This window comes from Salvelinus fontinalis, chromosome 34 (assembly GCF_029448725.1).
Source record: "Salvelinus fontinalis isolate EN_2023a chromosome 34, ASM2944872v1, whole genome shotgun sequence".
Lineage (NCBI taxonomy): Eukaryota > Metazoa > Chordata > Actinopteri > Salmoniformes > Salmonidae > Salvelinus > Salvelinus fontinalis.
Genome location: NC_074698.1, coordinates 12,204,784 through 12,217,131, shown reverse-complemented (window position 1 = coordinate 12,217,131; position 12,348 = coordinate 12,204,784). Strand labels below are relative to the sequence as shown.

General features: G+C 44.4%; 2 protein-coding genes across 3 annotated transcripts in view; both read right to left on the bottom strand.

Moving 5' to 3' along the window:
- LOC129833144 (DNA (cytosine-5)-methyltransferase 1-like) overlaps positions 1-5,088 on the bottom strand; it is a 75,682-nt gene extending 70,594 nt beyond the window's left edge. For both annotated transcript variants that reach the window (XM_055897472.1, XM_055897473.1), the window contains exon 1: positions 5,009-5,088. In XM_055897472.1, the coding sequence (XP_055753447.1) occupies positions 5,009-5,088 (80 nt within the window). The remainder of the gene's footprint in view (positions 1-5,008) is intronic.
- Positions 1-5,097, bottom strand: part of LOC129833157 (sphingosine 1-phosphate receptor 2-like) — a 40,029-nt gene extending 34,932 nt beyond the window's left edge. Inside the window, exon 1 of the mRNA XM_055897507.1 lies at positions 5,009-5,097. The gene's annotated coding sequence lies outside the window, so the exon portion shown is untranslated. The remainder of the gene's footprint in view (positions 1-5,008) is intronic.
- Positions 5,098-12,348: the final 7,251 nt, after the last annotated feature.

Sequence of the window (12,348 nt, the reverse complement as noted above, 5' to 3'; positions counted from 1 at the left end):
GTTACACTGTGTGGTTGCTGCTGTCATGTCTGCCTGGCTACACTGTGTGGATGCTGCTGTCATGTCTGCCTGGCTACACTGTGTGGATGCTGCTGTCATGTCCGCCTGGTTACACTGTGTGGTTGCTGCTGTCATGTCCGCCTGGTTACACTGTGTGGATGCTGCGGTCATGTCCGCCTGGTTACACTGTGTGGATGCTGCTGTCATGTCCTCCTGGTTACACTGTGTGGTTTCTGCTGTCATGTCCGCCTGGTTACACTGTGTGGATGCTGCTGTCATGTCCGCCTGGTTACACTGTGTGGTTGCTGCTGTCATGTCCGCCTGGTTACACTGTGTGGTTGCTGCTGTCATGTCCGCCTGGTTACACCGCCTGGTTACACTGTGTGGATGCTGCTGTCATGTCTGCCTGGTTACACTGTGTGGTTGCTGCTGTCATGTCTGCCTGGTTACACTGTGTGGATGCTGCTGTCATGTCCGCCTGGTTACACTGTGTGGATGCTGCTGTCATGTCTGCCTGGTTACACTGTGTGGATGCTGCTGTCATGTCCGCCTGGTTACACTGTGTGGATGCTGCTGTCATGTCCGCCTGGTTACACTGTGTGGATGCTGCTGTCATGTCCTCCTGGTTACACTGTGTGGTTGCTGCTGTCATGTCCGCCTGGTTACACTTTGTGGTTGCTGCTGTCATGTCCGCCTGGTTACACTGTGTGGTTGCTGCTGTCATGTCCGCCTGGTTACACTGTGTGGTTGCTGCTGTCATGTCCGCCTGGTTACACTGTGTGGTTGCTGCTGTCATGTCCGCCTGGTTACACCGCCTGGTTACACTGTGTGGATGCTGCTGTCATGTCTGCCTGGTTACACTGTGTGGTTGCTGCTGTCATGTCTGCCTGGTTACACTGTGTGGTTGCTGCTGTCATGTCTGCCTGGTTACACTGTGTGGTTGCTGCTGTCATGTCCGCCTGGTTACACTGTGTGGTTGCTGCTGTCATGTCCGCCTGGTTACACTGTGTGGTTGCTGCTGTCATGTCCGCCTGGTTACACTGTGTGGTTGCTGCTGTCATGTCCGCCTGGTTACACCGCCTGGTTACACTGTGTGGATGCTGCTGTCATGTCTGCCTGGTTACACTGTGTGGTTGCTGCTGTCATGTCTGCCTGGTTACACTGTGTGGATGCTGCTGTCATGTCTGCCTGGTTACACTGTGTTGATGCTGCTGCCATGTCCACCTAGTTACACTGTGAGGATGCTGCTGTCATGTCCACCTGGTTACACTAAGTGGTTGCTGCTGTCATGTCTGCCTGGTTACACTGTGTGGATGCTGCTGTCATGTCTGCCTGGTTACACTGTGTGGTTGCTGCTGTCATGTCTGCCTGGTTACACTGTGTGGATGCTGCTGTCATGTCTGCCTGGTTACACTGTGTGGATGCTGCTGTCATGTCTGCCTGGTTACACTGTGTGGTTGCTGCTGTCATGTCTGCCTGGTTACACTGTGTGGTGCTGCTGTCATGTCTGCCTGGTTACACTGTGTGGATGCTGCTGTCATGTCTGCCTGGTTACACTGTGTGGATGCTGCTGTCATGTCTGCCTGGTTACACTGTGTGGATGGTTGACTGCCGGTGTATTGGAGCTGTTAACAGCAGCACTCCAGGGCTCTGTCACTTGGGCCAGAGATGAGAGTGTGTGAAGTGAACATGTGTGAAGAGGGTTGGCAGAGGTCAGTTGTGGCGGTGGCGTGGCGTGTTTTGTTCTAGTGTAATGAGCCGTGAGGTCACATGGTCGCAAAGCAGACGGCCAGTTGCCTGGATCAGGTTATATCTATCTCCAGCCTGTCGGCCAGCCCCCGGTAGCACAGGCGTCCCATCCACACCCGACACAACCCACAGCACTCCCACAACATCCCCATCTCACACCTGCTATTCTTCTCCACCTACATACACTGAGTACACCAAACATTAAGAACACCTCCCCACCTACCCTCAGAACAGCCTCAATTTGCCGGGGCATGGACTCTACAAGGTGTCGAAAGCATTCCACAGGGATGCTGGCCCATGTTGACTCTAATGCTTCCCACAGTTGTGTCAAGTTGGCTGGATATCCTTTGGGTGGTGGACCATTCTTGATACACACAGGAAACTGTTGACTGTGAAAAACCCAGCAGTGTTGTAGTTCTTGCCACAAACCAGTGTGCCTGGCACCTACTACCATAACCTGTTCAAAGGCACTTCAATCTTGTGTCTTGCCCATTCACCCTCTGAATGGCACACATACACAATCCATGTCTCAACTGTCTCAAGGCTGAAAAATCCTTCTTTAACCGTCTCCTCCCCTTCATCTACACTGATTGAAGTGGATTTAACAAGTGACATCAATAAGGGATCACAGCTTTCACCTGGATTCCCCTGGTCAGTCTTGGAAGGAGTATGTGTTCTTAATGTTTTGTACACTCAATGTATGTCCCTCTCCTACCCACCACCCCTCTCAAATGGTGTTATCATGGAGAAATGTTTGCTTGTCTTTATTTGGTGCTTTTTGTCTGTAGTGGCTCCCATGTGTATCTGAGCATTCAGTTAGCTTAGCACTCTGTTGCCATTAGTTAAGCATGAGCTAATGTCATCAGGAGCTTTTAACATTTTAGAGAGGCTTAATGACCAGCACACTGAAGAGAGAGAGCTGAGGAGAGAGAGAGAGAGCTGAGGAGAGAGAGAGAGCGCTGAGGAGAGAGAGAGAGCGCTGAGGAGAGAGAGAGAGCGCTGAGGAGAGAGAGCTGAGGAGAGCGAGAGAGAGAGAGCTGAGGAGAGCGAGAGAGAGAGAGCTGAGGAGAGCGAGAGAGAGAGAGAGAGCTGAGGAGAGCGAGAGAGAGAGAGCTGAGGAGAGCGAGAGAGAGAGAGCTGAGGAGAGCGAGAGAGAGAGAGAGAGCTGAGGAAAGCGAGAGAGAGAGAGCTGAGGAGAGCGAGAGAGAGCTGAGGAGAGCGAGAGAGAGCTGAGGAGAGCGAGAGAGAGCTGAGGAGAGCGAGAGAGAGCTGAGGAGAGCGAGAGAGAGCTGAGGAGAGCGAGAGAGAGCTGAGGAGAGCGAGAGAGAGCTGAGGAGAGCGAGAGAGAGCTGAGGAGAGAGAATGATGGATGGGTGTTTTTATCAGGGTAATAAAACACTAGTACCTCCTTATCAGCTTATCTCTGTGTTTCTCTTACCCATGAATAGAGTACCGACACCCTCATTCTGTGTGGGTGTGTCTGTGTAAGGTGTTTTTGTATAATGCTATTCTTTCAAAGAGCAGAAACGTGCAGGGTGCGTTATGCTTTTCATTGTCAGTGTGACCCAAAACTGTGCTCCTAACAAACACAATTTCATTCATCTTGGCCAAGGTGCAGAAAGGTCATAAACACACAACACAGCAGTCACCTAAATCCATACAACCCAGACAATTATGACATATCCTGTTCCACACATCTTAATATTCAACACGCTGAACTGTACTGTCAAGCAGTGTCAGAGGAAGGCCCTAAAAACTGTCAAAGACTCCAGCCACCCAAGTCATAGACTGTTCTCTCTGCTATTTAACCAAATATCTACATTGAACCTTTTTGCACTCTCTTTTGACTCATCACATACACTGCTGCTACTGTTTATTATCTATCCTGTTGCCTAGTCACTTTACCCCTACCTATAATACATATCTACCTCAATGACCTCGTACCCCTGCACCTCAACTCTGTACTGGTACCCAGTGTAGATAGCCAAGTTATCGTTACTCATTGTCTATTATTTCCTTGTGTTAGGATTGTTTTATGTTTCTCTCTTCATTGTTGGAAAGTGCCCGTAGAATACACCTGTAGGTCACAAAGCATGTGACAAATAAACTTTGATTTGATTTTGTAGTCAGTTAAGACCTCAGCATATAATACATGTACAGTATGACAGATAGGTTAGCCTAATGTAATGGTTTGTGAAAGTGTGCAGCAAGTAGGTCAAGGCTTTTACAATAGAATTATGAACAGTTTCTTTATCTTCTAAGATAAAACTGAACAGTGTTGCTAAAAATATATCTATATTAGCCTTTATTCATTTTGGAACTCTTGAAAACATGTTAGAATGGAAATCAGGTTTAATCCCCCAGGCGTCGGGGACCCCGATCCCGCGAATACCCACCAAGCAGCTGTGCTCCGGTGAGATGGTATAATGGAGCCTTTTGTTTTATTAAAACATCCTTTCAGGACAATGCGCCCTTTACAGTGACGGATGAGCGGACCTCGACAACACCCGAGGTGGGAACAGCGGGTCTTGGAACAGCTACAAGACGTATGGGAGCCCCCTGCGAAGCTAAAGCCAGGGGACCACAGCCCCACCCCCCTCGACAAACTACAATACAGATAGAGCAGCAGTGGATCCGCCAGCAGCGGGCACGGTGGCTTGTTAATATTTAATGGATCATGTTACTCATTAAAACACAACGTTCCAAAATGAATGGATCATGTTACTCATTAAACACAACGTTCCAAAACATCTGTTATTCTCGGAGAATAAAAACAATACATTTATTGACGGATCATTTTCTGGTTGTTTGATTAACCATATAATTTACAACCTTGAGGAACACTGAGGTATGACCCAAGACACCCATAAGCTTCTCTTAGAATTTGTGTGTGGTTTCCTTTTACGTTATATACTGTGTATATATTAGATAACCTCTCAACACGTTTGACTGGATCCAGGTAATCATTCATGCTGCCCAATTCTAATATCATTAAGGTTAATCAAACAATCCTGTGTGATTAGACGTCAGTGGTTGCCACTAAATACGTGCAATTGGTCTTTGGGTAGGTTAATTTAAAATAATAAGCTATATCTTCCCAAAGTGGGCGAAGTTCATAACCGCCCTCGTGTGTTGCAGACTCGCTACACATTGTTCATTGATTGATAGTTTCTTTGTTTTTCAACGACGGCACGTTTAGAGTGTACACTCGCCACAATTGTACAATTTGGCTGGTAGGTATACACATGAAACCACTTACCCCATGGGCGAAGTCGGCGGGTGCAGAAAAACCAAAGTAGGCCGATGTAGTTGTGGTTGTTCTCGGCAAAGTTGTATCATGTGGCTACCTATCTCCAAATCAAATGCATTTTCAAAAGTTCACTTGATTTGTGAGCGCTGTCTTCTTCTGGATCGAGAGTAATGATGACAATCAAACGTTCGGGTGACGACTGGACAGTGTGGCTCGTCTGGTCATAGGTAAATCCATAGCTGGAACTACTCTACCTCAAAAAAATGTAATACTGCGAAGACTGAATGAATCCCAATACAAAATATTTCAAAGACAATGCCTGAGACTTTTCGTTAGGCTCAAACTTTCTCCTTTGTTGCTCTATTCCCAGTGTCCGTGTGGTGGAACACAGCTTCACAGGCTATGGAACATCGGGGAGGCGCGCACACATTACGCGCCGGTCACACACATATTTCCCAACTCAAAACCACTGTCGAAACGTCCTACTACAGAATATGAACACCAGTCCCGTTTTTCGGCTAATGGTTTTCACTTATAATGTTCAGATAAACCCTCTACCTTTATCCATAGTCACTAATTAGACTTACATGATAACAGATAGCAGCATTTTCATTGTGAGTTTTTCTCTGTCCAATGTACAAATGAGGTCCAGATGTTTTAGTCTTTAATCTTCCACCACCTCACTTCCGGAGCCCTCGCGCTCCCTGGATGAACATGAGTCCAGTGCTTCTCCAAATCTAAACTAGCCTGAAACTACAGTACTAGAAATACTGTCTCTTGCATAGAGGCTATTCATATACTGAAGAATTTCAGTGTTTCCCGTACATTTTTAAAAATTAGATTTTACTATAAGGGAAGGTTTTTTTGGGGAAATGCATCTACATTTCCACTTTGATATGTCTCATAGCAAAACATGTAAATAAGCGTTGAGTCAGTTGTTCATGTTGACTCATTCTTGTTTTTGTTTTTAATCAATACATCAAGGCATTTGGTCTGCTGTCAGTCAAGAAGGTAGGCGAGAGGTGGGTGTGGGCATGTTCTGTCAGTCATTATCAAGCCAGAAGTCTAGCCTAGTTACTGTACCGTGATACAGAGTGACAATGTAGTGGTGTTGTATACGGCAGACCAGAGACCACATGACACATTACACACATCTTGGTGGCAAATGAAACTAGCCAATGAAACGCACACAGATGAAACATAAAGTCCATAAACTGTCTGCTTTCTCTCCCTGTGTTGGTGAGTGAGTTGAGAGTGAATAGAGCTGCATAGTAAGAGGAGACAGGCAGTGATTGGGCAACCCCCCACCCACCAACTGTAGTCATCCTTCCTACCTTTCTTCCTTCCACCTCTCCTCCTCCACCAGCTGCGTGGGAGGTGTTCTCTCAGAAGCGGGGAAATTGTGAAATTATCTTGAATAGAAACACATTGTATATTTGGGAGAAATCTAAAAGAGACTCAAAGTTAACGTTCTGTTTCTCTGGAAACTGAGAGTGGCTCTTCAACATGTGGGCGTACCTATCCTCTAAGGCACCAATACTTTTTTGTACCTCCATGTCAATGACGTCCTCCACTTAAGCGTTGGCAGTTTGAATGGACAGTGAGTAATCTGGATGTCTAGCAAACACTCATTATGGACTGACTGCACATTGTCAGGGAGTTTATGATGGGACAAGACGTTTGAGAGAGAGTGCACTGCAGAGCCTCACAGAGGAGAGAGGAACCCCCAACCTTGCAGCTCCCACTTAGCTCAAGGGAGTGGTCAAGAGCCCTGACCTCACTTCCTGTTGGGGCTACTCACAAGCATTCCATTGTCTGTGAGAATGTGACTGGGGTCTTGAGACTCCCCACATCTGGCAGTTATTACGGCCCCTGCATGGTGAAACATCTGTTGATGTGCCATTTCTCCTGTAAGTCACTTTGGATAAGAATGTCTGCTAAATGACAAAACAAATGTAAATAGAAAGTGTCTTTCTTGTAAGTGAACATGGATTGTTGTGACGCAGTCTGTGGTTACCTGACTTGTCTCTAGACCTATGTATTTATGTGAAAGTGAGAGAGAGCGAGAGACAGACAGACATTTAGAGAAACCAAACCATTTCTCGTAATGTCTAGCAAGCAGACCTGGGCAGAAAAAGTTTTATTTTGTAGTTTACTAGAAAATACCAACTTTTCAAATACTCGAGGTAGTCCAACAGTAGTCAGATATAGAAAATCAACTACAGGCAATTATTTCCTTTGATATTCAAATATAGGTCTCAGAAAAACAAATCACTTTTGAAACTATTTTGAATACCTCTCAGAAAAACAAATATTTTAAGGTATTTTATGTGCAAGTTATTAAAATATATACAATTGAAGTCGGAAGTTTACATACACTTAGGTTGGAGTCATTTAAACTCGTTTTTCAACCACTCCAAAAATTTCTTGTTAACAAACTATAGTTTTGGTAAGTCGGTTAGGACATCTACTTTGTACATGACACAAATCATTTTTCCAACATTTGTTTACAGACAGATTATTTAATTTATAATTCACTGTATCACAATTCCAGTGGGTCAGAAGTTTACATACACTAAGTTGACTGTGCCTTTAAACAGCTTGGAAAATTCCTGAAAATTATGTCATGGCTTTAGAAGCTTCTGATCGGCTAATTGACATCATTTGAGTCATTTAGAGGTGTACCTGTGGATGTATTTCAAGGTCTACCTTCAAACTCAGTGCCTCTTTGCTTGACATCATGGGAAAATCAAAATAAATCAGCCAAGACCTCAGAAAAAAAATTGTAGACCTCCATAAGTCTGGTTCATCCTTGGGAGAAATTTCCCAACGCCTGAAGGTACCACGTTCATCTGTACAAACAATAGTAAGCAAGTATAAACATCATGGGACCACACAGCCGTCATACCACTCAGGAAGGAGACGCGTTCTGTCTCCTAGAGATGAATGTACTTTGGTGCGAAAAGTGCAAATCAACCTTGTGAAGATGCTGGAGGAAACAGATACAAAGGTATCTATATCCACAGTAAAACGAGTCCTATATTGACATAACCTGAAAGGCCGCTCAGCAAGGAAGAAGCCACTGCTGCAAAACCGCCATTAAAAAAAGCAGACTACGGTTTGCAACTTCACATGGGGACAGAGATTGTACTTTTTGGTGAAATGTCCTCTGGTCTGATGAAACAAAAATAGAATTGTTTGGCCATAATGACCATCGTTATGTTTGGAGGAAAAAGGGGGAGGCTTGCAAGCCGAAGAACACCATCCCAACCGTGAAGCACGGGGGTGGCAGCATCATGTTGTGTGGGTGCTTTGCTGCAGGAGGGACTGGTGCACTTCACAAAATAGATGGCATCATGAAGAAGGGAAATTATTTGGATATATTGAAGCAACATCTCAAGACATCAGTCAGGAAGTTAAAGCTTGGTCGCAAATGGGTCTTTCAAATGGACAATGACAACAAAGTCAAGGTATTGTTTGGAGTGGCCATGACAAAGCCCTGACCTCAATCCTATAGAATATTTCTGGGCAGAACTGAAAAAGTATGTGCGACCAAGGAGGCCTACAAACCTGACTCAGTTCCACCAGCTCTGTCAGGAGGAATGGGCAAAAATTCACCCAACTTATTGTGGGAAGCTTGTGGAAGGCTACCTGAAACGTTTGACCCAAGTTAAACAATTTAAAGGCAACGCTACCAAATACTAATTGAGTGTATGTAAACTTCTGACCCACTGGGAATGTGATGAAAGAAATCAAATCTGAAATAAATAATTATTTATATTATTCTGACATTTCACATTCTTAAAATAAAGTGCTGATCCTAACTGACCTAAAACAGGGAATTTTTACTAGGATTAAATGTCAGGAATTGTGAACACTGAGTGAACACTGAGTTTATTTGTCCAAGGTGTATGTAAACTTTCGACTTCAACTGTATACTGAACAAAAATATTAACGCAACATTCAACGATTTTACTGAGTTACAGTTACAGGAAATCAGTCAATTGAAATAAATTCATTAGGCCTTAATTATTGGATTTAGCATATTTAAAACCATCAAGCAAATCTCCCATTGAGTAAGAGCAGATATTGTGACTCCTCAACTCATCTCCATACCACCTCTGGTATTAGAGGATCTGAGGTTTCCTTTGTTTCTACTTTTAGATGCTGGCCAGCCTTCACTAGGGAAGTCATCACAGCAGTCAAGCGTAACTGTTCTCATGCTCTATTTCAGTGAAAGGGGACTTTCCATGGCTAAATGGTATACATTTAACCTATTTTCTACGGTGTTTACAGATGCAAGGATGTTGTCAACATCGTGTATGGGAATTTCAATTAGGATTAAAATGGTCTGCACAAAGAGCAGGCGAGACAATACTAAGGAAATATTATGTTACTGTTCTATTCTGCATGAGGATTGCTGGGTGAAGTCCACTGTATATTCCTGTTAATATTACCTTGTTTTGGTTTGAAATAGAGATGTAAAGAGAAATGCAGGGGAAGGATCCCTTACATCACTTCCTCTTCTGATGTCAGAGAGCAGCTCCACGAAGCCTGGACAAAAGCCTTCCTCTTTCCGCCACAGATGCTTCAAAGTACCCAAAGTTAGACTTTATATTTTGATCACTGTGAATGTTCCTTAAGTCATGTGCATCTGTAACCCATTCTTGTGATACAATGAGACCTGATGGTCACAATGACATGCATAATGATACTCTGAGTATTCACATTCAGGTCAAAGGATGTGGAAATTAGTTTGGTTCTGCAACACTTTTGTCACCGTTAGTCTCCAGAGCGCCATTTTTCTCAACTGATGATTGAGACAGAAGGGGTGCAGGGTAATTTTTGTCTTAGCTCATGGCCTCATTTTAGTTTAGGTTCACCAGTAACTTTTCTAGCGCAAATATGCTTTACCACAAAGCAGTTATACTACATACAATACTCCTATTTTGGGTTCTATCTTGGTACTAGGGTAGTGCTGCAAACAGTCAGAACATGAGAGAACAGGACACAGCTGAAGGGGCTTTGCACGCTTGCATGTGACCGTGGTGGTTCAGCACCATATTCTACACTCTATTTTATGAATACAGCAAAGGGCATGTTCTGAGAATTGTCAATATGAGATCTGGATGTTCAAATCAATAGTGTTACTGTAGATGAACAGGCAGCCAGAGGCCTCAGCTACAGCTGCTTCCAGCCACTCTGAAAAATCACTAAAACCTGTGCCATTAACCATCAGTAAGTATCCTGATGCGCTGTGTGATTCAATCAATGGAGCAATGGGACCGAGTGGCGCAGCAGTCTAAGGCACTAGTGCTAGAGGTGTCACTACAGACTCGGGTTTGATCCCGGCTGTATCACAACCGGCCGTGATCGGGAGTCCCATAGCGCACAATTGGCCCAGCGTCGTCCGGGTTTGGCCGGGGTTGGCCGTCATTGTAAAATAAGAAATTGTTCTTAACTGACTTGCCTAGTTAAATAAAGCTTAAATTATAAAAAATAAGTCAGCAGGCTGTGTGTGCTGCTGGTTGTAGAGGAGGTGTGTGTGTGTCATCGCCGGGTGTTTTCGTTCCCCCCATACCCCTTAACAGACAGAGTAAACATTGTCGCTTGGACGTCTGCTGATCTTCTCCTCTCTCCAAATCACCCATTAGTGGCTTAAGTGTTGGTCATGCCACGTCTCTCTCTCTCTCTCTCTCTCCCTCTCTCTCTCTGTCTCTGTCTCTGTCTGTCTGTCTGTTGTTCACAGGTTATGTGGTATAACAGGTCCCCCTGCTCCCCCTCCTCCATAAATACCTCAAGTGTTACCTTCCCCTCTTATCTCTAACCTGAGCATCTAGCGTTCTTTTACTACACAGTAGACTTGTAGTTGTTAGAAACATTTGATCTCTTCGTTGTGGGGTGAGGTTCACCTCATTGTCCACACCACATGGAGGGCGCTTTGTTTCCCCCCACACAAATGAAACCGTATGTGCTTTTGTTAGGTATGTACATGAAGCCATGTGAAGCCACTTATAACACCAGATTTCATTACAGGCACATTATTATTATACATATTTTATAACTGCCAGGCCTTGTTGTACCCATCTTCTGTTTGCTTCCTGTGTGTCCTTTGTTAGTGTTTTCTCTGTGTGTCTTTGTGTTTTCTCTGTGTGTGGCTGTGTGAGGGGAGTCTCTCTGAACGTATATGATCTGTCTATTTATTTTCCTAGCAGAGCTCTCTGTGTGTCTTTGTGTTTTCTCTGTGTGTCTTTGTGTTTTCTCTCTGTGTGGCTGTGTGAGGGGAGTCTCTCTGAACGTATATGATCTGTCTATTTATTTTCCTAGCAGAGCTCTCTGTGTGTCTTAGTGTTTTCTCTGTGTGTCTTTGTGTTTTCTCTGTGTGTCTTAGTGTTTTCTCTGTGTGTCTTTGTGTTTTCTCTGTGTGTCTTTGTGTTTTCTCTGTGTGTCTTTGTGTTTTCTCTGTGTGTGGCTGTGTGAGGGGAGTCTCTCTGAACGTATATGATCTGTCTGTTTATTTTCCTAGCAGAGCTCTCTGTGTGTCTTAGTGTTTTCTCTGTGTGTCTTTGTGTTTTCTCTCTGTGTGGCTGTGTGAGGGGAGTCTCTCTGAACGTATATGATCTGTCTATTTATTTTCCTAGCAGAGCTCTCTGTGTGTCTTTGTGTTTTCTCTGTGTGTCTTTGTGTTTTCTCTGTGTGGCTGTGTGAGGGGAGTCTCTCTGAACGTATATGATCTGTCTATTTATTTTCCTAGCAGAGCTCTCTGTGTGTCTTTGTGTTTTCTCTGTGTGTCTTTGTGTTTTCTCTGTGTGTGGCTGTGTGAGGGGAGTCTCTCTGAACGTATATGATCTGTCTATTTATTTTCCTAGCAGAGCTCTCTGTGTGTCTTAGTGTTTTCTCTGTGTGTCTTTGTATTTTCTCTCTGTGTGGCTGTGTGAGGGGAGTCTCTCTGAACGTATATGATCTGTCTATTTATTTTCCTAGCAGAGCTCTCTGTGTGTCTTTGTGTTTTCTCTGTGTGTCTTTGTGTTTTCTCTCTGTGTGGCTGTGTGAGGGGAGTCTCTCTGAACGTATATGATCTGTCTATTTATTTTCCTAGCAGAGCTCTCTGTGTGTCTTAGTGTTTTCTCTGTGTGTCTTAGTGTTTTCTCTGTGTGTCTTTGTGTTTTCTCTGTGTGTCTTTGTGTTTTCTCTGTGTGTCTTTGTGTTTTCTCTGTGTGTGGCTGTGTGAGGGGAGTCTCTCTGAACGTATATGATCTGTCTATTTATTTTCCTAGCAGAGCTCTCTGTGTGTCTTTGTGTTTTCTCTGTGTGTCTTTGTGTTTTCTCTGTGTGGCTGTGTGAGGGGA